Source organism: Pseudonaja textilis, chromosome 13 (assembly GCF_049901715.1).
Source record: "Pseudonaja textilis isolate UNSWEBS1 chromosome 13, rPseTex1.2, whole genome shotgun sequence".
NCBI classification, from domain to species: Eukaryota; Metazoa; Chordata; class Lepidosauria; order Squamata; family Elapidae; genus Pseudonaja; species Pseudonaja textilis.
The window spans coordinates 10,403,930-10,431,840 of NC_142002.1; the positions used below are offsets into that span (position 1 = coordinate 10,403,930).

Genomic DNA, 27,911 nt, shown 5'->3' on the forward strand with positions numbered 1-27,911 from the left:
CGATTTGCAACAATGCCTTTGGGTTCCACAATCGTTCTTGCTGCTGGTAAAGGACAGGGACATTACATTTTGGAAGCCACTTTGTGAATGTTCTCCCACTAAGGCCCCAAACTTTCAAATGTGCTCCTCATCTCCAGGGGTTTTCTTTATAGTCTGATGGAACACACCAAAGGATCCTTATTTTGATGACAGCAGCAATCTATTTCTCTTTAAATTCTCCTTGCGAAGTTTGTATGAGTATCAATCCCACGCGTGCTAACATCAGTTTAAATAATTCTAGTGTCCTGCAGCTTGTTTTAAAAGCAAACCATTGATGGAACATGGCAACCACTCTAGTAGTCCTGTTCAAAATTAAAAGGTCAATTCCACACTGCTAGTGTTTGGGAGCAGGAATAAAGACTATCCATGTTCTTGCTTCCATGAGTACTTTTAATTTAAGAATAAATAAATAAAACAGAATCGCGAAACGTTTTGTTGCAGGCTCCCCATCCTTACCATCGTTCTCTTCTGTTTCTTCCCTTGAAACATATCTTAACAAAGGCAAAACAAAAACAAAAAACCCTTCCAAAATGTTTGGGAGATTTGCATAACAGATGTAACTAGTTTGGTTAACTAGCAGATTATACAGCTTGCACTATTTCAGTCATTCGCTGGCTAATGTGGGGTTTTCCATGTGCTGTTTTTATTTCTTCCAGAGCATTGCATCTGCCCAGTCAAACACCAGCAGAGAACCCAAGAAAAAAAGACGAAAGAAATGAGAGCTGCCCCTTTTCTTCTCAAATGCCTGGCTTTGCACTGTTTTTAACATCTACAAGGACGCCATCTTTTTCAAATAATCTACAATTTATTAGAAAGTGTTTCTTCACCATATCCTTTGCACATAGAATCTTCATGCTTGCACTATCAGCAACCTGCTGATGATCTGTCCGTGGCCTGTCCCCATAAGGCACATTGAGTTTGCAACTTTTCCTTTTGGTCTCTAATCCACCATGTTGGCCATGGGAGCCACAGTCCTTGGAGATGCCTGTTCTCCTCCTTTTGACTTGGAGTGAGAAGAAAAAGCAGATGTCCATGACCAAGAGGTTCCTTCTAGAGGATCCCCCTGGGAAGAAGTGTGTCCGGTTAGCTTCTAAAATCAAATTTCATTTTCCCTTTTCCAAGGAACCTTTTGTTATTTTAATAAGTGTGTATATATCCAGAGCTTCCCCTGTAAGAAATTAACAAGAATGAAGTTTCAGAGAATCATTTCTGTGCTTATTAAAAACGTACAAAAGTTAAAACTTAATTTGTAAAGATTTGTGTGCTGGAATCTTTGAAGATTTTTGCTCCTAAATACACCTGGCCCAGGCAGGGGTTTATTTAAGGCAGGAAAGAGCAAGCAGATTAAAACATTTAATTCAAGCTCTCCTTATATTGATCAGAAACTACAGATACTATGAATATATTTAGATAACATGCTAGAGTTGGGGCTTAGCTGAACTTTCTTCATTTACTTTGGCAAAGTATTCCTCTAACAATTCAATAAAATGCATAATGTTGTGTTGGTTTCTTACTGTCACATTAGGTACAGCAATTGTTAACCGTGTTTCTGAAAATAAACAACTATATACTTTTAAAAGTGCACATTAACTTGGGAAAGCAATTTCAGACAGCCCTGCTATTTGTATGTTCCTTCCATTATTGGAATAGGAGGCTTCACTTTTTAAAAAGTAAGTATCTTTCTGTGGAAAAATAAAATAAAATGCTTATATCCTGTTACCCAGATATTCAGGCTCCTTCAATTTAAATGCCTCTCATTTCTACCTAGTCATGCATAAGAGTATCCTGTTAAGTCAGAGAATGTAAGGGAAGATACTATCCTCAGTTAATACTTTCCGTCCCTGTTGCATGAAACATGGTAATTCATGCATGCATTTTGGGTTTCTCCTTCAGGAATACTCCTGGGCGAAGTCTTAATAGCCAAACTGATCCTGAGGATGTCAGAAGCCTTGTACAAAGCTGATTTCCAGGCTGAAAAAGGTTTACAACCTCTCATTATATAGGATTATAGGAGCCTCTGTGGTGCAGTGGTTAGAGTGCAGTACTGCAAGTTACTTCTGCTGCACCCAGCTGCCTGCAATTTGGCAGTTCAAATCTCACCAGGCTCAAGGTTGGCTTAGCCTTCCATCCTTCCGAGGTAGGTAAAATGAGGACCCAGATTGTGGGGGCAATATGCTGACTCTGTAAACTGCTTAGAGAGGGCTGTAAGGCACTATAAAGTAGTATATAAGTCTAAGTGCTCTTCCTTCCTTCCTTCCTTCCTTCCTTCCTTCCTTCCTTCCTGGTGACATGAACTACATTTCCCAAGATACCTTTAACTACATTTACCATGATGCATTCCCTTAAGGGGACAGCTCATAATTCCTAAGTAACTATCCAATTCCCATAGACTGGCTGGGACAGCACACTGCTCAAGATTGACTCAGCCTTCCTATCCTTCTGAGGTAAATAAAATGAGGACCCAGATTGTGGAGGCAATATGCTGACTCTGTAAACCACTTAGAGAGGGCTGTAAAAGCACTATAAAGCAGTATATAAGTGCTCTTCCTTCCTTCCTTCCTTTCCTTTCCTTCCCAGTGGTTACAATGCAGTATTGCAGGCTAATTCCGCTCACATTGCCAGGAGTTTGATTCCTGACTAGCTCAAGGTTGGCTCAGTCTTCTATCCTTTCAAGATAGGTAAAATGAGGACCCAGATTGTTGGGGGCAATATGTTGACCCCGTAAACCGCTTAGAGAGGGTGATATATAAGTCTAAGTGCTATTGCTAGTGCTATTATCCAGCAACTGAAAGATAGAATTCTTGTCAAACCTGATTTTGAAAATCAGTAACAATCTGATACACACCTTGGGAGACGTTATAGCTTTGTTCCAGTCCTCCTGGGTTGGATGGGGTGACACAATCCATTGTCACCTCTTTCCTTAAACAATGATCAATATCTACGGCGCTGAAAAAGGCCACCGACTGAGGCAGATCCTGAAGACCGAGTTTAAAGGCAAACATACACCTAAAAAAGGGAATGCTGCATTTAGAAGTGGGAATCCCTTCCTATGGAGTAGATCTTCAACGATAGTCTAATTTTTCGAGTTTCACCTGTATATTAGTTGGCCATGTTCTATTTAGTGCTTGAATCTGTGGTTGAAAACTATGTCCAAAACTTAGTCCTTGGAGCTCTTTCATTCATTGTAATCACATAAGTACCTCAAAGAAGGACAGGTAAAAATGTCCATCCCTGTTCTCAAGATGCCACAGATTCTCTGGGATTTGTAAATACAATGATGCAATCTTGAACCATCCTACTATTATTCCACAAATATATAATTGGTACAAAACTGCATGAAGGGAGAGTAATTTTTTAAAAATCAGATCTGCATTTTTTAATTTTAAAATATTTTATTGCCAATGTTATTTCCAAGATTTGAGAATAATTAGGACTCCAACACTCTTAACATGTAATCTTCCAGCTAACTGGGATTAGAATATCAAAATTCTAAACAGTAATCTGTCAGAATAATTTTTGATATTTACTTTTGATATGCAGCTACTAAATTACAGCGTCTCAAGAGGATTTGTTTCCAATAATTTCTTTTCCAACTCAATATAAACTGAATATTATTGCCATTAAATTCCTATTGGTCTAAGAAAATTTCTAGCCATGCTGCTCAATTCCCACCAGTTGAACCACCTTCCCCAAACTGACTGGCATTCTCCAAGTTCAATAGGAACACAGTTTCCAAAATCCTTACCTAGCATAAAACATCTGGGCTTTCAAACCCCAAACATCTGGAAGGCAGCAGATTTAGAAAACATTCCCAATAAAGTATGAGCTGCTTGCCGAACGACAAGACTGGTGCTTACCGTGTGAGGAGGTTTGTGATCTGCAGGGCAAGTGCTGCCCGATAGCGGTCCTCGCTCTTAACCAAGTAACGCACTTCATCATGGATGCTGATGCAAAAACGTCCATCAATGTCAAATACATCAAACAGCCATTTCATAGATACAAGCATCAGATGCAGGTAATCCACAGCTGAACTCTGAACCACCCAGTTTATTCTGCTGGTCACAAACTAGAAGGGAAGAAAAAAAACCCAACCGATACTGTAATATTTTTTTCAATGATTATTCTTGTTATCTAATTGGGTAGCTGAAATTTGGAAGGCCTGGGCATTAGGCCACCTGCAGCCTATGTTTACCCATCCACCCCTTTGCAGCTTTGATGTGTATGTGCAATTGCAGACAGGTCTAAAACAAGACACCAAAGACAGTTGGGACATCTCCAGTTACAGCTAGGTCGCTACTTTTAGCAATAGCACTTAGACTTCCATACCACTTTAGTGCTTTTACAGCCCCTCTCTAAGCAGTTTACAATCAGCCTCTTGCCTCCATCCATCTGGGTCCTCATTTTACCCACCTCAGAAGGATAGACGGCTGAGTCAACCTGGAGCCTGGTCAGATTTGAACTGCCATATTGCAGGCAGCCAGAAGTCAGCAGAAGTAGCCAGCAGTACTGCATCCTAACCATTGCGCCACCACGACTCATCAAATTAAAAAAAAAAAACCAAATATAGATAGTCCTCAACTTACTGAAGTTACAATGGCACTGAAAAAAACTGAGTTACGGCCCTCTTTCACACACCATTTCAGCATCCCCATAGTCATGTGATTTACATTCAGACACTTGACAACTGACTCGCGTTTATGATGGTTGCAAGTGTCCTGGGATCACGTGATTTCCCCCTTCTGACAAGTAAAGTCAATGGGGAAGCCAGATTCCCTTAACAACCGTGTTATCAATTTAACCGTTGCAGGGATTTGGTTAACAAATGGGGAAAAACTCAACACATTTCTCACTTAGCAACATAAAGTTTTTGTGGTCCTGGGTGGAGGACTAGCTGTCATTAAAACAGAGGGATCTCTTATCTCACCTCGCCCCCAACAGCTGCTGGCTCCAACGCTCGAGAAATTCGGCAGCCCAGCACCGGGGTGCTGGGGGCGTCCGACATAGCGATGCTTTCCAGTTTGTTGAACATTTCAGACTCCGTGCCACTGGCCCACACTCGCTGGCGTACCATGTCCCACTTCTTCCTACGAGACCTAGAATAAGAAGCGCATCCCTGCTGAACTCGAGATCAACAGAAGACCTGACCCTGGGTTGCAATCATTGAACTGCAAGAAGGAAGAGTTGCACTGCAGCAGGACAGACACAGAGCAAAGAATAACAAAGTGATCATCGTCTTAATCACCCCATAATCCCTTGTGGGTGGAATCTGGACAACTGAATGGAGCCAGCAGAGTGTTTTGATGGTCAGATGCCCTTCCTGTCTCCAAAAGAATAAACTGATACTGCAATCATACAAGACCCAGATTTTAGTTTTGTAGCGTTTCAGCTTCCGTTTAAAGTGACAATAACAAGTTATTTTTTAGTTTCTGGGCCTTACAGCTGAAAAAACAAATTCAAGGACGTTTCATTAATGTTTCAGGAGTCCCTAGAGCAGAGGTCTTCAAACTTGGAACTTTAAGATTGTAGACTTCTGGGAGTTGAATTCTGGGAATTGAAATCCACAAATCTTAAAAGTTGCCAAGTTTGGGGACCCCGCCCTAGAGTGTCTGGTTGCAATTACCAGACATTTAGGGGCAACACGCAAAGAACTCTGAATGCTGAAGAATTTAGCAAAGCATGTAATTCCTGGCAGAAGTTTGCAGGGTGGAGTATAAATGATTCTGACATAGAACGTTGACTTCATTTTAGTGCCAACAGTCCATATAGATAGGTAGGTAGGTAAGTATATATATATATATACATACATACATACATACATATACATATACTATATATACATACATACATACATACATACACACATACATACATACACACATACACACACACACACATATATATGTTTTCTTAAGTTTTCGTGGGTATTTATATGTATGTTATTCAGCTTTGTTCGGGTATTTTCCCATGTTATTATAGTTGTGCTTTTAAAGTTATAGAGATGTTTCGGCAGAATCTCATCTGCCATCATGAGGCTTGTGTATTGTGTTCGTCTGTGAGTCAGGCTTTCACAGCCGTTTCTGTAGCAGTAGGCTAGCACCAAATTTAAAACAAACGGCTGTGAAAGCCTGACTCACAGACGAACACAATACACAAGCCTCATGATGGCAGATGAGATTCTGCCGAAACATCGCTACAACTTTAAAAGCACAACTATAATGATGTGGGAAAATACCCGAACAAAACTGAATAACATACATACATACATACACAATTTTTTTGCACAAATCTGATTATTTTGAAGGAAAAACAACAGTAAAGCTTGGCCTTTGTTATCTCTTACCGTTTCTTTGCTTCTCTTTGTAACCGCCAGACGTCTTGCATGGGTATGGAACCATCTTCTGCTCTTTCTACTGTGAGGCCCAATTGATTCACTAGCCATTCTCCTTCCTCAGACAGGTGGCAACTATAAGCAATGAAAAAAGGAGGAAAGACAAGGATGGGAGACACCATCTAGAAGCTGTCCCAAAGGTGCTTTTTTTCAAGAGTCAAATGGACTTTCTGGGTCTTGTTTTGAAGATGTTTCGCTTCTCATCCAAGAAGCTTCTTCAGTTCTAAAATTCTGAAGTTCTGAGAACAGAGCTGAAGAAGCTTCTTGGACGAGAAGCAAAACATCTACAAAGAAAAAACAGAAAGTCCAATTGCCTCCTGAAAAAAGCACCTTTGGGACAACCATGACCTGGATGGATTGAGAATCTCCATAGACATCTAAAAGCTGCCAAAATTTACAAGCCTCATGCTGAAACTGTTTAAGCAAGGTCTTAAAATCTGCCTCTGTCTTTAGGACTAGTCTAGTCTAGTGAAGAGAAGGACCAGGGGAGACATGATAGCAGTCTTCCAATATTTGAAGGGTTGCCACAGAGAGGAAGGGGTCAATCTATTCTCCAAGGCACCCGAAGGCCAAACAAGGAATAATGGATGGAAACTGAACAAGGAGAGATTCAACCTGGAAACAAGGAGAAACTTTCTGACAGTGAGAACCAACAACCAATGGAACAGAAGTTGCCCTTGAAAGTTGTGGAAACTTCATCACTTGAGACTTTCAAGAAAAGACTGGGCTACCATTTGTCAGAAATGGTGTAGGGTCTCCCGCTTGGGTGGGGGGTTGGACTAGATGACCTACAAGGTCCCTTCCAACTCTGATTATCTGTTAAAAGTTGGACTAGGGTTCAAATGGCTAGTAGACCATATGAATAGAATAGAATAGAATACAATACAATACAATACCTTTATTGTAATTGCATTCCACAAATACAATGAAATTTGAAAGCTACTCCAGCACAATGCTCCAAACACCACATCACAATCATACTACAGAGTATTTAAAAATTAAAATAATAATAGGACTAAATCACACACACAATGTTTGATTCAAGACAAGAAACTGTTTCTCAATCTATTAGTCATCATTTTAAGACACCTATAATGTCTCCCTGACGGTAACAGATCGAAATATGAATGTCCAGGATGAGAACGGTCTGTGGAGATTTTTAGTGCTCTAGAGAGGAGTCTGGTCTTCGCAATCTCTTCCAGAGAAGAAAGAGATGATTTTTTTGTGCTGTTTATAACTCTCTGGAGCATCTTCTTATCCACTGCAGAGCATCCAGTATACCACACCATTACACAGTATGCCAAAATGCTCTAGATGTTAGACTGGTAAAAAGTAACCAGCAACTTGTGGGAAGTTTAAATGCCGATGGGTTTTCTCTTGACTTCTTGGATGCTCTATAGGTGGGCCTAGACTTATGACCACAGTTGAGCCCCAAATTTCTGTTGCTAAGCAAGACAGTTAAGCATGCTTTGCTTTGCTTCATTTCATGACCATTCTTGCCACAGTGAATCACTGCCATTCTTACGTTAGTAACAAGTTTGTTAAGCGAATCTGGCTTCCCCGCTGATTTTGCTTGCCAGGAAGTCAGAAAAGGGGATGCCAAGCGTCCAAATTTTGATCACCTGACCAGGAGGATGCTGCAATGTGAAAAATGGTCATGTCACTTTTTTTCAGTGCCGCTGTAACTCTGAACAGCCACTAAATGAACCATGGGAAGTCCAAGACAATTCATACCGTGCTTTTGTATTATTACACTTTATTATTAAAGAAGATGGGGGGTCAAATTATTCTCCAAAGCCCCAGAGGGCAGGACAGGAAACAATGATTGGAAACTAATCCAGGAGAGAAGCAACCTGGAATTAAGGAGAAACTTCCTCACAGGGAGGACAATTAATCAGTGGAACAATTTGCCTTCAGAAATTGTGGGTGCTCCATCACTGGAGGTTTTTAAGAAGACTCTATCTAGACAGCCATTTGCCTGAAATGGTGTAGGTGCTGCTGCTTGAGCAGGGGGCTGGACTAGAAGACCTCTGCGGTCCGTTCCAGCTCTGTTCTATTTCTATTATTTCTATTTCTATTCCATTCTGCTTGTATTATTATACTCAGAGCTGCACGGATTGGGCAAGTCAATCTACCAAATCATTCAATAAAGCAGAAATTCCTTCTCTGCCAAGGCCACCTTACCGTCGGATTCCTTTTGTGACAGTGTACATTTTCCGGGCCTTCTCACCGGCTTCCTGTTCTGTCAGGCGGTGGTTGAACTGCATGAGGAGACGCTCGGCAAATGCCTGCCCCGCCCCGTAGATGCGCCCGTAGTTGAACACCTTGGCATGCTCTCGGCTGATGCCCACGGTGGAGGCCGTCTTGCTGTGCAGATCTGTGCTGTTGCTCTTCTTCCCTTGAAGGGTCATCCAGCCAAATGCGGTGCAGCCTTCGAAGGGGTGGAAAAGGGGTCAGGAAGCAAAAGATCATCTCTTTTTTAAAAAACATTTTTTTTTATTTTTGACAACATTGACAAACACAAACATAAAACACCAAGTACAATGTGTCGGTTGGTACATATCTCTTGTGCACGATATCGTCTTTCCCTTCTAAATTTAAATTAAAATTCATATTATATAGATCAACTATGCATATTATATTATAATCAAATCATTAGACTTTAATTACAGATTCACATCATCCTTTTCGAGCAAATCTCAACTTTTATAAAACCTAGTTCATAATATTCATTTCACTGTGATCAATTATAACATATAATTGTGTTGTATTATCTGCAAAAGATCATCTCAAGGTGGCTTAAGAACCAAGAACAGACGTTTTGCTTCTCGTCTAAGAAGCTTCTTCTGCTCTGACTGGATGGTGAGGGAATGGAAGGATTTATATTTATATTCCTTGCAGACAGCATTTGTCATTTATATTTATATTCCTTGCAGACAGCATTAGTCATTTGCATCCTTTTGGAGGGTCATTGGGGCCACTTGGACGTTTATCTGTGTCTTCAGGGTCACCTGAGTGGTGCTCCTGGTTCCTGTATTGTGCAATTTTTTTTTGGTCTGGAAATCCGTTCTACTCCCACCTCATTCGAAATTCTAGTCCCAATTGTGGGGGAATAAACTGAGGATACCTAGTCAAGAGACCTTTTAAAAATAGGAGACAATAAATGTACTGAACATTGATCTATCAAGAGCTGTTAACAGAGAGGACACAGAGAATGTTGATGCTTCAGGCACAATATTTTGACTGCCAAATACCCGGGAGAAAACTTCTCAGCATACTGATACTTACCATGCATGCCAGCAAAATGGGCTTCTCCCAAAACAGCTGCAATCCAAAGTTCTTGAGAATCAACATCAGCTCCAACCATATGGTAACCAGGAGGAGCCTGAACGATAGCTTTCAGCTCACTGCCCACCCGGTCAGTCTGCAAGAAATAGGAAATAGGAAAAAGATTTTGCTTCTCAAGAAGCCGCAGTCTATCTGTGGGCTTGGATTAAAAGGAAATGCCTTTCTCTCCTCCATCATTTCGCTCACCAAAGGACTCATTCTTCAAAATGGACAGTCAGTTATGCTGTTTTATCGGTTCCACGTGTGTGTCGATGGTTTTTGTCTTGCATTGGGTATGGCAGAAAAAAACCCAAATTTATTCTGCTCTTCCATATGTCCTAATCTTAGCCCTGCCATATAGGAGGGTAAAACAGCCAGAATAATAGCAATAGCCCTTCGATTTATATACCACTTCACAGTGCTTTACAGCCCTCTCTAAGCGGTTTACAGAGTCAGCACATTGCCCCCAACCATCTGGTCTTCATTTAAATAACCTTGGAAGGATGGAAGGTGAATCAACCTTGAGCCTGGTGAGATTTGAACTGCCAAATTGCAGGCAACTGGCAGGCAGCAGAAATAGCCTGCAGTATCGCATTCCAACCACTGTGCCACCAACCGTTGAACCCAAACTTTAGGACTTCAGAAAAGAAATTACCCTTTTCCCGGGTCTAAAGCAACACAAATAGATTTCAGTTACAAGTCTGGAAGGGTCTCAAAACTCTTAGCGTTATGGAAACATGCCTGCAACTTCCTGTTTTCATGCTATTTCATATTTAGCTCCACTGTAGGAACAGCTAAAAGGTCGGTGCAACCTTCCACATACAAAGCATCTGAAAAGACAATTTTACCCTGGCATTGCTGGCGGTCAGCCACGTGGGCTCCACGGCGCGCCGAGTTACTGTTCCAGCAGTCACGACTTGTGGCAGGATGGCTCCATAAGCATTCTCGTCATCGTAGTCCGGATGCCTAGAAAAAGATCACAGTGAGAACCCACTTCAAAGCCCAGAAGATTACCATCAGCGATCCTGCAGATTCCACATTGCTGTTTGTGCTCCCAAAGTAGTTAAAAACTGGTCTTCAATCATTGGCCTCGACATCTCAGTAAGATGAAAAGATCCAGTTAGTTGGTTCTTCCTCCAGCTGATCCACAGGCATGCAAACTACCCTCGCCCAAGCGACTGCTACTCCTATGGGTATAAAAATTCCCTTGTTCCCTTATTTACACACACAAAACCCCATAGTTCTAGCCTTCCCTATTTTCAGGATCCATAGTATACATATTACTGTTTATTATACTGTTCATCAGAAAATCTGAGCGATTGTGGGTGAGCTGTTAAGCTGACAGCCACCTTTCCACCACCGCATATAGTGACTGTAATGGTGATAAGAGTTATCACCCTGGCATTTTGACCACTAGATAGTTCCTTCTGTAACTATATCCTTAATAGCAAACTGTTGCAAATTTGCTATGTTTAAAGATTGAAATTAAATAAAGCACAGTCCTAATAAATAGCCAGAAAAAGGAGGCATTGTCATCTTCTTGATTTGTAAACTGTGCATGTATTAAGATTGCTTTTTTAAACATTTTGTTGCAGATTGCAGGGAAAAGTACTATTTAAGTGAACTCCAGCTGAATTCTGAGGTCCCAGATGGAGAATTCCAAGACTATACATGTGAAAAATACAAAAGGGAGCTCCAGAACTATGGATCTTTCCCCCAGGAGAAGACACAATGTTAAATCCATTAAAAAGCTGATTTTGTGAGTTGCTTTTTATCACGGTTGTTTTCTGCACCCTCTTTCCAGAGAGAAGAGATTCATAGTGACAATAAAAAATAATAACTGAGGCCCAAAAGGATCATTACTTGAATGCATACCTTTATATGGATTTTAGCTGAGGTTTCTAGTTTCAGATAAAATAAAAGAGATATATATATTAAGCAACATTGATCTTGACTGCATTTCTTTATACGTACCTAGTTACAGATCTTGGCAATTCTCCTTTCTTCAACCAAACCACTATCTGCGAACTGCAAGGAGAACAAAAGCTTTACAATAAAGACTAAGCTTATCCGGCTGGTTTTCCTGTCTGGTAAAGCTGACACTGAATATTCCAAAGGCAAAACCAGTAATCTACCTGAAGGAAAGTAGTTAATGTTGATGTTGGACTCATCTACAACGGGGCTATCAGCATTCACCCCCAATGGTTCATCAGGTATGGGTAGTCCTTGACTTACGGCCACAATTGAGCCCAATATCTGCTGCTAAGCGAGACATTTGTTAAGTGGGTTTTGCCCCAGTTTACAACCTTTCTTGCCATAGTCGTTAAGTGAATCCCAGCATTGTTAAGTGAGTAACACGGTTTGTTAAGCGAATCTCGTTCCCCCCATTGACTTTGCTGGTCAGAAGGTTGCAAAAGGGGATCACGTGACCCCCGGGAGACTGCAACCGTCATAAATATGAGCCAGTTGCCAAGCCACTGAATTTTGATCACATGACCATGGGGATGTTCCAATGGTCCGTGTGAAAAACAGTCACTTTTTCCCTTGCCATTGTAACTTTGAATGGTCACTAATCAAACTCTTGTTAAGTCAAGGATGACCTGTATTGGGAACTCATTCCAGCTGCCCCAGATTAGGTCCTCTCTTCCTATTGAACATTTCTTGGGTGTTGGGAGCCTGGAATTGGTTTCTGCAACCTGAACAAGTTTATGATAGAAGGATCACATTCTACATACGGAAAGAGAGTTCAAATTTTTGCTGTGCAGAAGGAAAAGGAAAGGAGAGAAAAGAGAATAAGGAAGAACAGGCAATTAAGGACTGTGAAAATATTTAGACCCCTCACATCCCAGACATAAACTGTTTCAACTCCTTCCCTCAAAACGATGCTATAGAGCAGGGGTCTCCAACCTTGGCAATTTTAAGACTTGTAGACTTCAACTCCCAGAGTTCCTCAGCCAGCTTTTCTTTCTGAGGAACTCTGGGAGTTGAAGTCCACAAGTCTTAAGGTTGCCAAGTTTGGAGACCCCTGCTATAGAGCACTGCACACCAGAACAACTAGACACAAGGACAGTTTTTTTTTTCCCAAATGCCATCACTCTGTTAAACAACTAACTCCCTCAACACTGTTCAACTATTTACAAAGTCTGCACTACTATTACATCTTCTCATCACTCCTTATTACCCATCTCCTCCCACTTGTGACTGTATGACTGTAACTTGTCGCTTGTATCCTTACGATTTATATTGACTGTGTCTTAGTATGATTTGATTGCTTATTGTAACCTCTGACTATTATTAAGTGTTGTACCTGATGATTTTTGGCTCTTGACGAATGTCTCTTTTCTTTTATGTACACTGAGAGCATTTGCACCAAGACAAATTCCTTATGTGTCCAACCACACTTGGCCAATAAAGAATTCAATTCAATTCAATTCTATCCTATCCTATTAATGCGATGGATAGTTGGCAACGCAACTGAATTTGTGCTCGTCTGTTCACCTGATGCGTTTATGAGCATTTCTCCAGAAAGAGATTTTCTTGTTGATTTCCAAAGCATGGGTCCCATCGGCTGCTCCTATTCCAGCTTTAAGGGTACCATCTTCCATCTTGGGTAAGAAATCCTTGGCAAATGGGCTTCCAACGTTGCTGGCATTGCCATCCTTTTAACAGGAGAGGAAAGTTTATTTTGACTCACGAAGCCATTGACAAAACAGATTCTGAGTGCAAAAAGCAATGCTTCTTCCTGGTTAATCTTAAAGAAACTCCTTCTTCCATGCAAACATAGAAACTCCCTCTCAATTCAGATCCCCATGGGAATATTAGAGATTATATCAGATCAGATGAATCACTAAGGCCCATTTTATCCCTGAAAGTTATTCTTATATTCTAAATGTGCAGAATAGTTTTTCCATTAATTAACATTCCTCAACTGTATTCACCACAACTGAGAATGAGCAAATCTTCACAACAGCAAGCGAAACAAATTCAAACTCTGGTGCCTCTCATTTACATTCCCTTTCTTTGTCTTTCCAATCAGGAGAAAAGATACTTAATTGCTGAGGTGCCTTTAGTAAGAATTCTTCCAGCCAAAACTCATTGGTGAAACGGATGCATGCTTGGGTAAGTGAAGAGTGCCATATTCTCCCCCTCGCCAAAATACAAAAAAAAAAAAATCTAAATAAAAAACACCAGTGTGCACTAAATCTAAAAGGAAGTGAGGTGTAGAGGAAACTGCAACAAACTGCAGGGATGTCAAAATGGCAACACGTGCACAATGCCAGTAGATGCAAGTTGACACTGGCTTCCCCAACAGATACACAAAAGCACACGCTGTGAGATTCACTCTTACCTTGTGAGGCAGCTTAAAAAACCAGCATCCAGGTATATTGACATCATTGTAAGGTCCATTGCCATGGTGATATTCGGGACAACTCTTCACCGATTCCATTTCGCCCTGTCCAGAAGAACCGATGCAGGATTAAGCATTTGTAAGCCCACCCAGAGTCATCTGTATGTAGGTATATAGGTAGGTGAAGGGACATAGTAGCTTAGGGGCTAAGACGCTGAGCCTGTCGATCAGAAAGGTCGGCAGTTCGGTGGTTCGAATCCCTAGCACCATGTAACAGAGTGCGCTCCCATTACTTGTCCCAGCTACTGCCAGTTCGAAAACATGTAAAAAATGCAAGTAGAAAAATAGGGACCTTTGGTGGAAAGGTACAGCGTTCCCTGCACCTTTGGCATTTAGTCATGCCGGCCACATGACCATGGAGACGTCTTCGGACAGTGCTGGCTCTTCAGCTTTGTAACGGAGATGAGCACCACTCCCTAGAGCTGGAAACGACTAGCACGTATGTGCGAGGGGAACCTTTACCTTTATATAGGCAGGTAGATTGGTAGGTAGGTAAGAATGCCATAAGCATGCCTGATATCAGATTGAATTATGATTATGTTCTTTCTTTGGATAGGTCATTACCTGTCTCAGTTCTCTAGTTATGGGGTCCACATCTGTATCCACCTCCACATGGCCAAGCAACTCAAACTGACATGAAAAAAAAAAAGAAATCCTTTAACATGTGAAACATGTTCTTCTCATGTGTCTGTCCACAGTTATCGCTTTTCTTCCAAGTTTGCATCTGATGAGAAGAATTATTTATAAAATGTGAAAAAACACTTCCTCTGCATATAAACAAGCAACCAATGTTTTACGCTATGTGACATGCAAATTTTTTTAAAAAAAATAATTAGGGCATGGTCGTTTTTCATCTATAAAACACAACCCAATAAGAATTCTTGAAGCTTCAGGGGGAGGTAATGCAACCTGTAGATGTCTCTACAAAAACAACTGTTGCAAAGACCAAGGAGCTGGTGAGTAGACTGGTTCCTTGGAACTTCTCTGGATAAGGAGACCATCCATCTGTGCGCTGGATGACTGTTCCTTGTAAGGAGACCACAGAATAGCACTTTTATACAGGTCTGATGATAGGTAGATGGATGGATGGATGATAGAGGTAGATAGGTAAAGTAGATAGGTAGGCAGGTAGGTAAAGTAGATAGGTAGGTGGGTAAAGTGGGTAGGTTGGTAGGTAGGTAGGTTGATAGGTAAAGTAGGTAGGTAAGTAGGTAGGTTGGTAGGTAGACAGACAGACAGATAAAAAAATGAGTGGATGGATAAATGGATGGATGGATGGATGGATGAAGGTAGGTATCTCTCTCTCTCTCTCTCTCTCTCTCTCTCTCTCTCACACACACACACACACACACACCAACAATCCAATAAGAATTCCCCCACCCAATACCTGACAAGGTACAATACAGTGCACACTCTGTCACAAAACTGTATATCTCATCTTGGAGAGGATAGCCAGTACCTTTTGCCAAAAATCACCGTTTTCCGTTAAGAACTCTTCTTCCAGGTAGCTGTCAAGGGAAACAGGTTGCTCCTTGCCTTTCCCCTTGCAATATTCCCGATACAGATGTTCTATTACCCTATCAGAAATCAAGAGTTTTTAATGCCCTGAATTGCAGCAGAATTACAGTCATCCCTTGTCTAGTGAAATGTTTGGCCCTTTTTCTTGATTCTCATTACTGGATCACTTTAATGGGGAACAGTCACGTTAGATCCGATATCTGCATGAAAGAACAGGGTTTTCTTTCCAGGACAATGTATGTTTGCTAAATCCAAAGTTCTTGGCTACTTACTAACAATATAAATAAGCTCACCAAAGCATATTCTCCTCTTAACAGCTCTCAAGAACTAGACTAAATCTTTTTATTAGCATCAAAATCCAGAAACATTGGAGAACCATCCCTGCAGCGCCACTTGCTAAGTGTCATTTCCAATACTTCCTTTACTGTTTTGCTGTTCTCCAACCGAAGACTGTAATACAGCTCTTTGTGCCAGATGTAAATATCTCTATGGTCTTTTTAAAGTTGCCAACAGAAAGGGAGGGGGGAGCAGTGCAGCCGCTTGCAAACCGAAACTGCATTCCATAAATGCTTTCAAAGATAGTTTCTAGGTGACCGAAGTTTCTGCCGCGCAAAATTCTAACTGGAGAGCATGATTGATGACTCTTGGTTATGGATGTGTCCCATTGGAGAATATGAATTACGATACACCCAGGGGGTGGGGGAAAACCAGGGTCAAGGGTGACAATGAATTATGTGTCTCAGAGTCGGCTACACCCAGGCAGTGCTGGCATGTTAACTCTCAATAAATCCTTTTGAAGTTTTGGAAGTTTGGCTTGAGACTCATGATGTAAATGGGGGTAACTGCCGGAATCCTGACATACACTTGTATACTGAGAGAACTATATTCAAAATTATGCTTCCATTTGACAACATGCAGGAGGTGGTGGTGTAGCTCTGTGGGATTCACTTCCCCAGAAATCCTTCCTTACCTGAAAGGGCAGGTGGGCAACGCAGCCTCTGGATCATCCTCTAACAGGTTGTCCTTCCTTCCTGGCACCAGGTAACCCCAGCCGTGCTTCTCAGAGTAGTGCAATGGAAAGCCATCCCAGGTGAGCCTCATGAGCTTTGGAGTCACTCTCATCTGAAGGCTGATAAGGCTGGGTCCAGGGGCCCAACTAGGATCATTGAGACGTGGACACAGGTTGCGATACCACCTACCCAGGAAGAAGCAAACATTTTTGACACTTGACCAACAACTGGATGGTGAAGCCTGCTAACAAAGCTGTTTGCCCGTATTTCTTTTCTGCGACTGCTGTTTGTGTCAGGGTTCCAAGTAATACACCCACAGCAAACAGAACTCTGAGGCAGGTGAATTCCTCAAAGAACAGGTTTATTGGAAATACCATATACTGGAACAAGCTGGTGAAAACCAACTCTGAATGTTCCCATGATTTTCACCCAATTAAAAGTTTTCCTCCCTTCCCCAAACCATCAGTCACACGGTCCAATCCCGGTGTCATCTGGTTGCCTGGTAACTTCACCCCTCCTCTCTCCGACCACCTGTGGGAATGTTCTTGGTTCCCAGGAGAAAGTATTTTGTTTTGGCTATAAAACCGCAGCTATCTCTGTTCCCCCCTCCCTATCCCTCAGCTCCGGTGTGGCAACACTGAAGCCTCAAAATGGCCTCAGTCAGGTCAGCTTCAGAATCGACAATTTGTTTTATTCTTCATGACCCCATGGGCCACAGTGCACCAGGCCCCCTGTCCTCCATTGTCTCCCAGTTTGTTCAAATTCATGTTCATTGCGTCGATGATACCATCTAACCATCTCCTCCTCTACAAGTCTCCTTCTCCTTTTGCCTCCCATCTTCCCCAACATCGGGGTCTTTTCCAAGGAGTCCTCTCTTCTCATTCAGTGGCCAAAATATTTGAGCTTCAACTTCAGTTATCCGTCCTTCCAAAGAACAGATGCCATGAAATCTAGGCAAAGAAAGACCCAGCTGTGCTGGTTGGGCTTTAAAGGAGGAGAAATCCATCATAGCTGGAAAGAAACAGATTTTGGAGAACTGTTTCAAGAGAACTCTTCATTTATCTACATGAAAACTTTCTTTGGAAACTTACTCTGGGTGGCCAGGGAGATGCTGAATTCTCTTTGGCTGCAAAACCACCGTCTCCTTTAGATTCTGAAGAACCTGCTGTCTGGCATTTTGGCTTTGCTCTTCTTCTGTTGGGGGACCAGGATCTATTTTCAAAAAATAACAATACAACATACACACATACACACACACACACACAAAAAAAATACAAGCAGCATGCAAACCCTCTTGACTGTACCTTAACCTTCATTCTCATCTTACCTGCACCTTATCTGATCTCAAGGAGCCTCAGAACCTATCTTGCCCCAATAACCCCACGTCTTGCAAAGTTATAGCCTGATGTAATAGCAAATGAATTGAAAAGAGAGGAGAAGACAATCAAGGAAATTGAGGCTGGATAGAGCCGTTGAGATTCTCAAGAAAGAGGTGAGAAGTTTACAAAAAGCAATGGATGAATGGATGCAAGCACAATCAAAGAAAGATAAGGAAATATGGTTAATACTGTTGGTATAGGCTAGGTTTAGCTAGATTTTTATTCTCTTATTTTCTCCCTTTCATTTTCGTTTTGCTAACTATGACTTATTTTGCTTATATTACATTAATGTGCAAGTATGCACATGTGTCCTTTGTAGCTCTCATTCAGAAAACTAATTTCAAAGACTCCCTCAATGTTCAAGGAAAATTATAATATGGTTAAGATGACACTGGTTCACACATGATGCTAAACCACAGTTTGTTAAACTGTAAACTCCAGAATCACCCTACTTATGATGGGTGGTGCACTGCATTATGCCTTAACTGAGGTGTTGCAACCACAATGGTTGGCCTACAGGAGTGCAGTATGCCAAAGCAAAACAAATGCACAATTTCAGCTTAATACCATGTGTGCAGGGGTGGGATTAAAATTTCTTAATAACTGGTTCTGTGGGTGTGGTCTAATTTGTGGGTGTGACTTGGTGGTCATGTGACTGGGTGGGCATGGCTTGCTGACTGGGCATGGCTTGGTGGTCATGTGACTGGGTGGGCATGACTTGTATGTAAATATTATAAATATTTATGTAAGTATTGATTTTTTTATAAAAAAAGAGCAACTTTTACCCCAAAGCAGGCAGGCAGATTGAGTTGCTCACAGAATCAAAGATTAAGTTATAGATCTATCTATCTGCAATCGGCTACCTGAGTCTGCACTGAAAAACTTCAATCTTAAGGAAAGTTCAGCTCTGCTTTTAGATTAGTTAGAAAGCAAGAAATCCAAGGATTTCCTGTTTTCTAGCTAATCTAAATCTCCTGGCAGAGCAGAACAGCTAATAATTGGAGGGGGGGGGAGAAAAAAATAGCAACTTACCAAACCAGGCAAGTTGGATGGCTCCCATGCCAGATAAGGAATGAGTGGGTGGGGAGGGGGAGGGCCAGCCAGTGGAGCGATTTGCCAATTCTCTAGATTCTCTGAACTGGGGACAATCGTGTGTGCAGCATTTGCAAGAAATCATCAGCTGTGCTACCTGGACAGCTGACAAGCGTTGCGCTCTGGTGATCAGCGTTTAAACATCCTCTTGTTTCCTGCTTTTTCAACCTCAGCTGTGTCGCACAAAGCAGCTGAGGAGAGAAAAGCAGGGAATAAAGGACAGCCTAGAGCCCGGGCAGGTGGGTGGGCCAAACACCGAACCGGTTCAGTGTCAGCTGTTCTTTGCAGCTACAGGTCCTATAGAACCGGGCCGAACTGGTGGCATCCCACCCCTGCATGTGTGATCCCAGCCAGTGACTGCAATGTACCTAAAGGTGATCAGAAAGACAACTCTGGACCACAAGGCCTATGACTTTGAGCTGGCCACGAAGAGAGATCAAACACCCAATCATACCAATGTAAGGAAATCTGCTGTTAAGCTCATCACTAAATAATCATTTACCTTCCTGCCACTCTGGTGGAGATGCTTTCCCCACTACTTTGGGTGGCTCTTCATTGGCGCCTTCCTTTTTCTTCCTAGTTGGTTTCGTTTTCTTTTGCTTAAATTTTTGGAGGTCCCATTTCAGATCCCACATCCAGGGGTCATCTTTGTACCTATTGGGATACAACAGGCCAACCCCAAGGGGGGATCATTTCAACAGCCACTCCTCATCTAAAACAAACTTTCCCATCCAAAGGCATCACCTGACCACCTGAGATTCTGCAGGCTACAACCAAACATGGAGTCAACCAAACGGTCAATTTCTTCCTCCATTCATCTTCTCTCATTATCACCCTACTGCTGCTTGACCGAGATCCCAATTGCAAGACCTGTGTGCTCAGCAAACAGTGTCGTTCTGATTTAAAACCTACTATGCCATGACAGACTGGTACCTCTCCTCGTGAAGTAGTTGACAAGCATCGTCTGCCAAGTTCATCAAAGACTTCTTCATCTCTTTTTGCAGCTCCTCATAAGTGACCTGAGCTTCATCCAGGTACTTCACCCAGTTCTGATTAACTGGCAGGTAAGAAACCCCCATTTCTAGCATACCTGCAAAAGTTACGGGATGTGGACACCTAATGGGGAATAAGAGAAAGGAACATGCTAACCCCAAAATATTAAATCCAAATTCTGGCAGAAGATGGACAATGTTGCCTATAGAGAGAAAGTATCTGATAATGAAGGAGAATTTTTAACAATCTGTCAAAATCAATGGACAAAATCCAGAATGGTCCTCCATAGAATGGTCCTCTATAGAATAAATCTAGCTTCAAAGGCTGATTAAACCCCATACTGCCCTTCACTGAGGCACCCAATATCTTTTCCCCATAGGAAAAAAATCATTGCTATTTGTTTCTTTGGGGCATAATCAAGTACTTTAAGATTAAGGATTATTATTTCAGCAAGGTTATATTTCTAAAACCAGTTGCAAATAATAAAAGAGAGTAACTGTATCTCAGGGTTGAACTGTGGGGTCCTTACTGCTCTTTGAGCTTGGTAACATTTAATTTACCAACTAGGTAACATCTTCAGTGCCAGTGAGTTATTCTCCTTCAATCCCATTCCCTTCTAGCACTGAAGATGTTGTCTAATTGGGTAATAAAATGTCTGCAACCAAACTCAGAGAGCACTGCGGACTCCACAAATTAAACTCTGCTCACACCTAATTTTTTTTACAAAGTCCTAAACAACTATATACAAAATCAACCAAGACTGGCAGCTAATCCAGAACACTGGAGTCTCATGTTCAATACATTTTTTACTCAACGAATAATTCACCTTTTCAAAAAAAGAGGAAGCTGCTCATGGAATATTTCATAAGTAGCCTGAACATCAAGGGCACAGTAATTCATCAGCTCCTTTGAAAAAAGAGAAACGTAAGGAATGGACAGTTATTAAAAGGTAGACCATAAGACACTTGCTAGTTTATTGTTGCTTTCCGATTATTTAATGCAGATACTTTCTTGGGTCCTACCAGGTAAGACTCTGTTCTCAGAAAAAGAGATTTCCAAGATTTTCTTCCCACCTGGAAGTTATTCCTAATATCATTCATGCTGCCCTTGACGAAGACCTCGCGGGCTTCTTTCTTCAATGGCTGGCCTCCAACATAGAGAGAATGTACATCAGCCAGATTGTTGATACTGCTGATATTCACCCAGTTCCAGGAGCCAATCTGCAATGGAAGATCAGCAAAAGAAAAATAAGGAACTACAGATTCAAAACCATGTGGAGAGAAACTAGACATGTTGGAAGTTGAGCAGTGTGTTAATATAATAAACAATAAAGACAAAACCATCTATTCCAATCAATATGGCTTGTTTATCCGCCATAGTTTGAACCCTCAGAGTTAAATAACCAGATTATCTCCTTTGCAAGCTCTCTTCATTGGATGACCAAGCCTCTCTGGCTTAATCCATAAAGGCAGTAAATAAGGATGGAAGAAAACAGAGAATATCGTTGTCTGTCCTTCAACAGATGGGAAGTCCCATTTGTGAATGCCACTCTCCTGTTTAAAATAAACCTTGCAGAAATAAAACAGAGTGCAGAGAAGCACAACCAAGATTACATGAGGTACTAATACCACTCTATAAAGCCTTAGTAAGACCACACCTGGAATACTACATCTAGTTTTGGTCACCATGCTATAAAAAAAAATGTTGAGACTCTAGAAAGAATGCAGAGAAGAGCAACTAGGGTGACTAGGGGGCTGGAGGTTAAAACATACGATGAACAGTTGCAGGAACTGGGCTTGGTTAGTCTAGTGAAGAGAAGGATCAAGGAATACATGATAGCAGTCTTCCAATATTTGAGGGGCTGCCACAGGGAGGAAGGGGTCAATCTATTTTCTAAAGCGCCTGTAGGCCAGACAAGGAATAATGGATGGAAACTGAACAAAGAGAGATTTAACCTGGAAATAAGGAGAAACTTTCTGACAGTGAGAACTATCAACCAATGGAACAGAATTTGCCTTCGGAAGTTGTGGCAGCTTCATCACTGGAGGCTTTTAAGAAGAGACTGGACTGCCATTTGCCAGAAATGGGGTAGGGTCTCCTGCTTGGGTGGGGGGTTGGACTAGATGACCTACAAGATTCCTTCCAACTCTGCTAATTTGTTTTGTGGCAACTATTTTCTGTTCTTTTAAAGATAGACTTGAAAAGAGGTAAGGAGACCATGACCACACCCACGCTCACCATGGGCCCACTGCTTTTGCTGCGTGTCTTCTTGATGTGTTGCTGGACCTGTTGAAGTCCTCTCCCCTTGCCCTGCTTGGCCGCCTTCCAAAGGCTGCGCTGGAAACCGGTCAGTCCCGAGATAGCCATGTGCATGCTCATTGTGTCCAGGAATCGTGTTTGGGATCCCTAAGAGAGAGGTTGGAACGATTCAAAAGGAGCATCCCTCCGATGCTGCCTTACAACCCAACATGGATGGGAACATCAGACAAACGATGTGGCCAGCTTTATCTCACTCAGCAACTGGCACTGAACACTGTGGTTCCTTAATGTTGGTAGGTGCTTCCAATACAACAATAGAGATAGATAGATAGATAGATAGATAGATAGATAGATAGATAGATAGATAGATAGATAGATAGATAGATAGGATAGATAGATAGGATAGATGGATAGATATAAATAGATATAGATATACATATAGATATATACAGATATAGATATATAGATATAGATAAAAGTGAAATACCACTCACGCATCACAAAATCTCCAGAACCATAAAATCTACAAACTTGAAATTTGGCACATATGTTCCTCTTGGTTTCTAGGTGCTCACTAAGAAAGAATTTTTCGAAATGACCATCAGATCATTAGTATTTCATATACTATTATTATTAACATGTTCTGATGCTAAGGAGTTCTATTTCCCCTTACCACCTGAAAAGACATCTGTTCCAAATGCAAAACACAAGCAGAGGAGAGCAGTTTCAGTTCCAGTTTTAGTTTCACAGCAGCAACCAGCTTTAGTACAGAACAGTTGAGCAAAGCCAGGCCCAGGCTCCTTGCTGTCTCCTTCTTGCTCAGTTTGCAAACAGCCCTCAACTCTTTCACACACTGACAGGACGCTAGCCAGATGAATACCGATGGATGCTGGTAGTCAGAGGCAGGATTCCCCGCCCCCCCTTATTTTCCTCCCCCAAAACTAAGCCCGACCACATAGTTTTGTAGCGAAGCACGAGTATTGAGCTAGTATAGTAGTATTCTGCAACAACCAGGTTCAAAGAAATGTATACCATCAACCCCTTAAACATTTGCTGGACTGCACTGATCCACTTAACAACTGAAGTGATTCACTTAATAACAGAGGCAAGAAAGATTGTAAAATGGAGCAAAATGCCTTTTAACCACCCTGCTTAGCAACAGAAATGTTTGGCCTCAATGTGATCATAGGACGAGGACTACATGTCAGGGTTCCAAGTAATTCACCCATAACAAGCAGAACTCTGAGGCAGGTAGATTCCTCAAAGCAGAGTTTTATTGGGTATATCATATTGCCACAGGATGGAGAAAACCGACTCTGAATGTTCCCATGGTTTTCAACTAATTAAAAGTTTTCCTCCCTCCCCAAACCATCAGTCACATGGTCCAATCAGGGTGCCGTTCGGTTGCCTGGTAACTTCACTCCTCTCTCCAACCACCTGTGAGAATGTCTTTGGTTCCAGAGGTGGTATTCAGCAGGTTCTGACCAGTTCTGGAGAACCGGTAGCGAAAATTTTGAGTAGTTCGGAGAACCGGAAAATCCCACCTCTGACTGGAGATTTTACAGTAGCCTTCCCCTGCCACGCCCACCAAGCCACGCCCACAGAACCAATAGTAAAAAAAATGAATCCCACCACTGCTTGGCTCCCAGGAGAAAGTATTTTGTTTTGGCTACAGACCTCAGCTATCTCTATCCCCTCCCCACCCCTCAACTCCTGTGTGGCAACACTGAAGCCTTAAAATGGTGATCAGGTCAGCTTCAGGGTTGACACTACCGGGAGAAAATACCCCAGGAATCTCCTGGTGGTCTCTCAAGTTTAGTATAGGAGCAACCAGACCTGACCCCCACTTTAATTTTTCAAGATTGGTGAAGTTCAAACCACCCACCCCCCGGCCACAAACCTTTTCTCCTTCAAGCCACCCTGTGGACTGGGTCAGAGGAGAAGAAAACAAGCTGAAGAAATGGAGAGGGATGTCTTACCTGGATCAGGTACTGTTCCTTAATGTGAGCCCGGTCAAAGGAGACATTGTGGCCCACCACCAGCCTCTCCTGCCCATCCTGCCTTTTGTGGCTGCTGCTGTTTTCCAGGGGGATGAGATCGGACAGGCCCAGCTGGTTAGACCAGCTATAGCGTTGTTCCACTAAACGTTTGCTGCACCACGAATACCTGGGAAGCAGAATAGAATCACGTTTACCCTATTTTTCATTTTGGTTTAGCAACTCTGCTAAGCCAAGCTCTGCTTATCACTCTGCTGAACACCTAATTGTCACAGTGCTGTCAAATGTCTACATGTATTTTCCCACGTCGTATGGCTGTAGTATTATTCTTATTATCTTTCCTACTCCCCTTATTGGTATCATTGTGATGATAATTATCATTGTTCTGTAGTGTTGCATATATACTGAGAGCTTCTGCACCACTAATCACACTTGGCCAAACACAAGTATTCAACTGTGGAACCTGCCAAGGTTAGTGCATAAACTACTGTATATTGGTGCAAATCAGAGGTGGTATTCAGCAGGTTCTGACCAGTTCTGGAGAACCGGTAGCGGAACTTTTGAGTAGTTCAGAGAACCGGCAAATACCACCTCTGACAGGCCCTGCCCCCATCTATTCTCTGCCTCCCATTAAGTCCCAGCTGATTGGCTGGGCTTTCTTTGGTTGCCCTGCACAGGAGAATGGAGCTGGAAATCAGGTTAGTGGGGTGGGGAGGGAATGGAGATTTTACAGTATCCTTCCCCTGCCACACCCACCAAGCCACACCCACACAATTGGTAGTAAAAAAAATTAAATCCCACCACTGTTGCACATCTAGCCACTGTAGCTTATCTAATAAACTCTTGGTTTCTTTCTGTATTGAAAAGATTCCCAGAGCAGAGTTGGTGCAAAGAAACAACAGAATCCAAAAAAATGAAGGGGAAAAGATTGTCTAGGGACTAAAGGCTGTGATTTTTTTTTCTTTTCTCAAAGCTGGTAATCTTATGGTCCTTTTTGTCCAGATGCTTTTAAAGCTGGACTGGAAAAAAAATCAGCAAGTGAAACTTGATCCCCACCAACTATGGGAAAAAGTTGAATTGGTAGAACCAGGAGAGCCAATTCATTGTTCAACATTTAATAGGAAGTAAAAGAGAATCTGTTGTAAGTCGAGGATGACCTACACCTAAGAACTTGATTCTAATCCCAGAAATGGCTCTGCTTCTCCTTACCAAGCATTGGGTGACAGAGCCACCGCAAGGGTGGGACAAGGCCCTTCTTCCATGCACACCTCCACATCAAAGACCAACGCGCGTTCATCGGGGAAGTCCACCTTTTCCCTCTCCCCGTCGGAACCGTACTGGGTCCATCCTACTTCCCAAGCCCATTCTGTGGGCCTTGGCGGCATCTCGTGCTCAATAAGCTCCTTGGCCGCCTCCAGATAGGGGAGGCTCTGTGTCTGAGCCAAGAGGCGGAAGTGTTCATCTACATTAGCGCCATACATCCGGGGAAGCTGCAATGCCACATCAGGAAGGGTGGAAGTTTCTTTGCCCCACAAGTCATGTTTCTGCAAGTGTTCTATGCTCTTCTGGATGTCCTTCTCTGAATAACGAACTTGAGCACCCCGGAAAATCTGCTCGTGAAGACCCTTCGACAGCATCTGGATGCCAAGGGGATTCATGCGCTGCTCCTCTTGGAGAGGAGCACCAGTAACCGGAGCCGTCTTCTCCTGAAGCAGGAGACCTGCCGAGGAACTGGAGGAGAACACTCGGGTTCTGCCCAGGAAGGACGGGCTTGCCAGCGATGTCCTCCATGCCAGCCGTTTCATCGTCACCACCAGCAAGCAGTATGGAAAACAAGCCTGGCTTCCTGGCCAGCTCGGATCTGTCCGGAAATAGCATGCACCAGAATTAAGGCCCATGTCAATATTTCCCATCCTAGATTCTTGTAACCCTGCCTTGCCAGGAGACCATAAACCACCATTCGCCTCTCTTTTGCAAACCATGATTTCTTGCCACGACTTGCTGAGAATAGAATAGAATAGATTAGATATTGGAATGAAGAATAGAGTAGAGTAGAACAGGATTGAAGTAGAGTGGAGGAGGAAGAGGAATAGAATAGAATAGAATAGAATAGAATAGAATAGAATAGAATAGAATAGAATAGAATAGAATAGAATACTTTATTGGACAAGTGTGATTGGACACACAAGGAATTTGTCTTGGTGCAAAAGCTCTCAAGTGTATATAAAGAAAAAATAAAAATACATTTATCAAAGATCATAAGATACAACACTGATAGTCATAGGTTACTAATAAGTAATCAAATCATACTAGGAAACAGTCAGTAAAAATCATTAGGATACAAGCAACAAGGTTAGAGTCATACAGTCATACGTGGGAGGAGATGGGTGAGGATAGGAGGATTAATAGTAATACTAATGCAGACTTAGTGAATAGTTTGGCAGTGTTGAGGGAATTATTTGTTTAGCAGAGTGATGGCGTTTGGGAAAAACACTGTCCTTGTGTCTAGTTTGCTCTATAGCATCGTTTTGAGGGTAGAAGTTTAAACAGTTATGTCCAGCTGATTCATATTTATTCAACACAGTGCACTGATGATGTTACCTAGTTGGGTTATGAAATGTCTGCAAGGAAACAATACATTAAGGACCTAGCATTTCAACCCTGTGCTGCAAATATTCTACTGGTGGCACTGTTTTGTTAGCCAAGCCCATGTTCTTAGCCTTCTAAAAAAAATGTTCCTCTGTAAAATTACAAACATCATTATGTCCGCCAGCAAAATCAGGTTATCCATACCTCCCGAAAGGATATTCCTTCCCAGCTATCAATATCACCTTCCTGTCCTTTAAATGATGATTTATTAAATGCCTTTGTTTTCTCACGTGCTTTTCAAAACGTTTAAAATTCAGCCAGCTAAAACCCCAACGAACCCATTTACGCAAAGGGCCATGTTTGCTTAATTGTTAATCGTGGTTCTGTGGTCTAAGCTAGCAAGTACCAAGCAAACTCGGTTTAAGACCGAACGAAACGTGCAACTTCAGGGGGAAAAATGGGTTCATGCAGAATAAAGGTTAAGCGGTGGGTTGCATGCAAGACGCGGGTTAAGCAAGTGGTGGGAATGAATGCATTCTCTCGCACTCACTCACACGCCCCCTTCTTTCATCGCACGCCATCCAAAAAAGTGTTATTTAACGCCGTCTCCCCCCCAAAAGAATTGGCTATTCCTTGCACCCCTTCCCCCCCCACAAACAAACAAAAAAGAAATAGATGCCTGCTTACCCCCTAACCCGAAAGAAATCTGTCTTCCTCCTTTTTCCAAGAAAGAAGATGCAGGAAGAGAAGAAGCTGCACCCCCCCCCCCGTGGTCCTGCACCCTTTGAAGGCTGCAAAAAAAAAAAAAAAAGCCTCCCCACCTCTCAAAAAAACCTTCCAAGTTTGCTCCCGCTTCCTTGCACCCTCTTACAAAAACTCAAAGCCAGATCTGCAGCGCTTCCGTTCCAACTC

General features: G+C 42.2%; 2 protein-coding genes across 4 annotated transcripts in view; one reads left to right on the forward strand and one right to left on the reverse strand.

Annotated features, from left to right (window-relative positions):
• FANCI (FA complementation group I) overlaps positions 1–1,618 on the forward strand; it is a 28,113-nt gene extending 26,495 nt beyond the window's left edge. For both annotated transcript variants that reach the window (XM_026709330.2, XM_087941358.1), the window contains one exon: positions 696–1,618. In XM_026709330.2, the coding sequence (XP_026565115.2) occupies positions 696–758 (63 nt within the window). In that variant the 3' untranslated portion in view covers positions 759–1,618. The remainder of the gene's footprint in view (positions 1–695) is intronic.
• On the reverse strand, positions 825–27,911 carry POLG (DNA polymerase gamma, catalytic subunit). 2 transcript variants are annotated; one of them, XM_087941359.1, is made up of 23 exons: positions 27,687–27,911; positions 25,620–26,271; positions 24,393–24,579; positions 22,393–22,560; positions 21,228–21,374; positions 20,981–21,060; positions 20,095–20,277; positions 19,664–19,815; positions 17,782–17,884; positions 16,651–16,875; positions 15,622–15,739; positions 14,727–14,792; positions 14,103–14,207; positions 13,253–13,413; positions 11,729–11,782; positions 10,603–10,720; positions 9,716–9,851; positions 8,612–8,858; positions 6,380–6,502; positions 4,964–5,132; positions 3,897–4,105; positions 2,885–3,045; positions 825–1,207 (listed from the first exon to the last, which is right to left on the reverse strand). In XM_087941359.1, the coding sequence occupies exons 2-23, from the start codon at positions 26,213–26,215 to the stop codon at positions 1,143–1,145; spliced, it is 3,573 nt and encodes a 1,190-aa protein (XP_087797485.1). In that variant the 5' UTR covers positions 26,216–26,271; positions 27,687–27,911; the 3' UTR covers positions 825–1,142. The 2 variants fall into 2 exon arrangements, with proteins under 2 accessions (XP_087797485.1, XP_026565119.1); XM_026709334.2 differs by having other exon boundaries at positions 17,782–17,902.

Coding starts and splice junctions, on each gene's coding strand:
- POLG (XM_026709334.2), bottom strand. CDS start 26,215: ATGAAACGGCTGGCATGGAGGACATCGCTGGCAAGCCCGTCCTTCCTG. Junction 17,903..19,663: donor TCCACCAGAGTGGCAGGAAG/GTAAATGATTAT, acceptor TTTTGAAAATAG/ATCCTGGTCCCCCAACAGAA. Junction 16,876..17,781: donor CATCTCCCTGGCCACCCAGA/GTAAGTTTCCAA, acceptor CTTCCTGGGTAG/GTGGTATCGCAACCTGTGTC.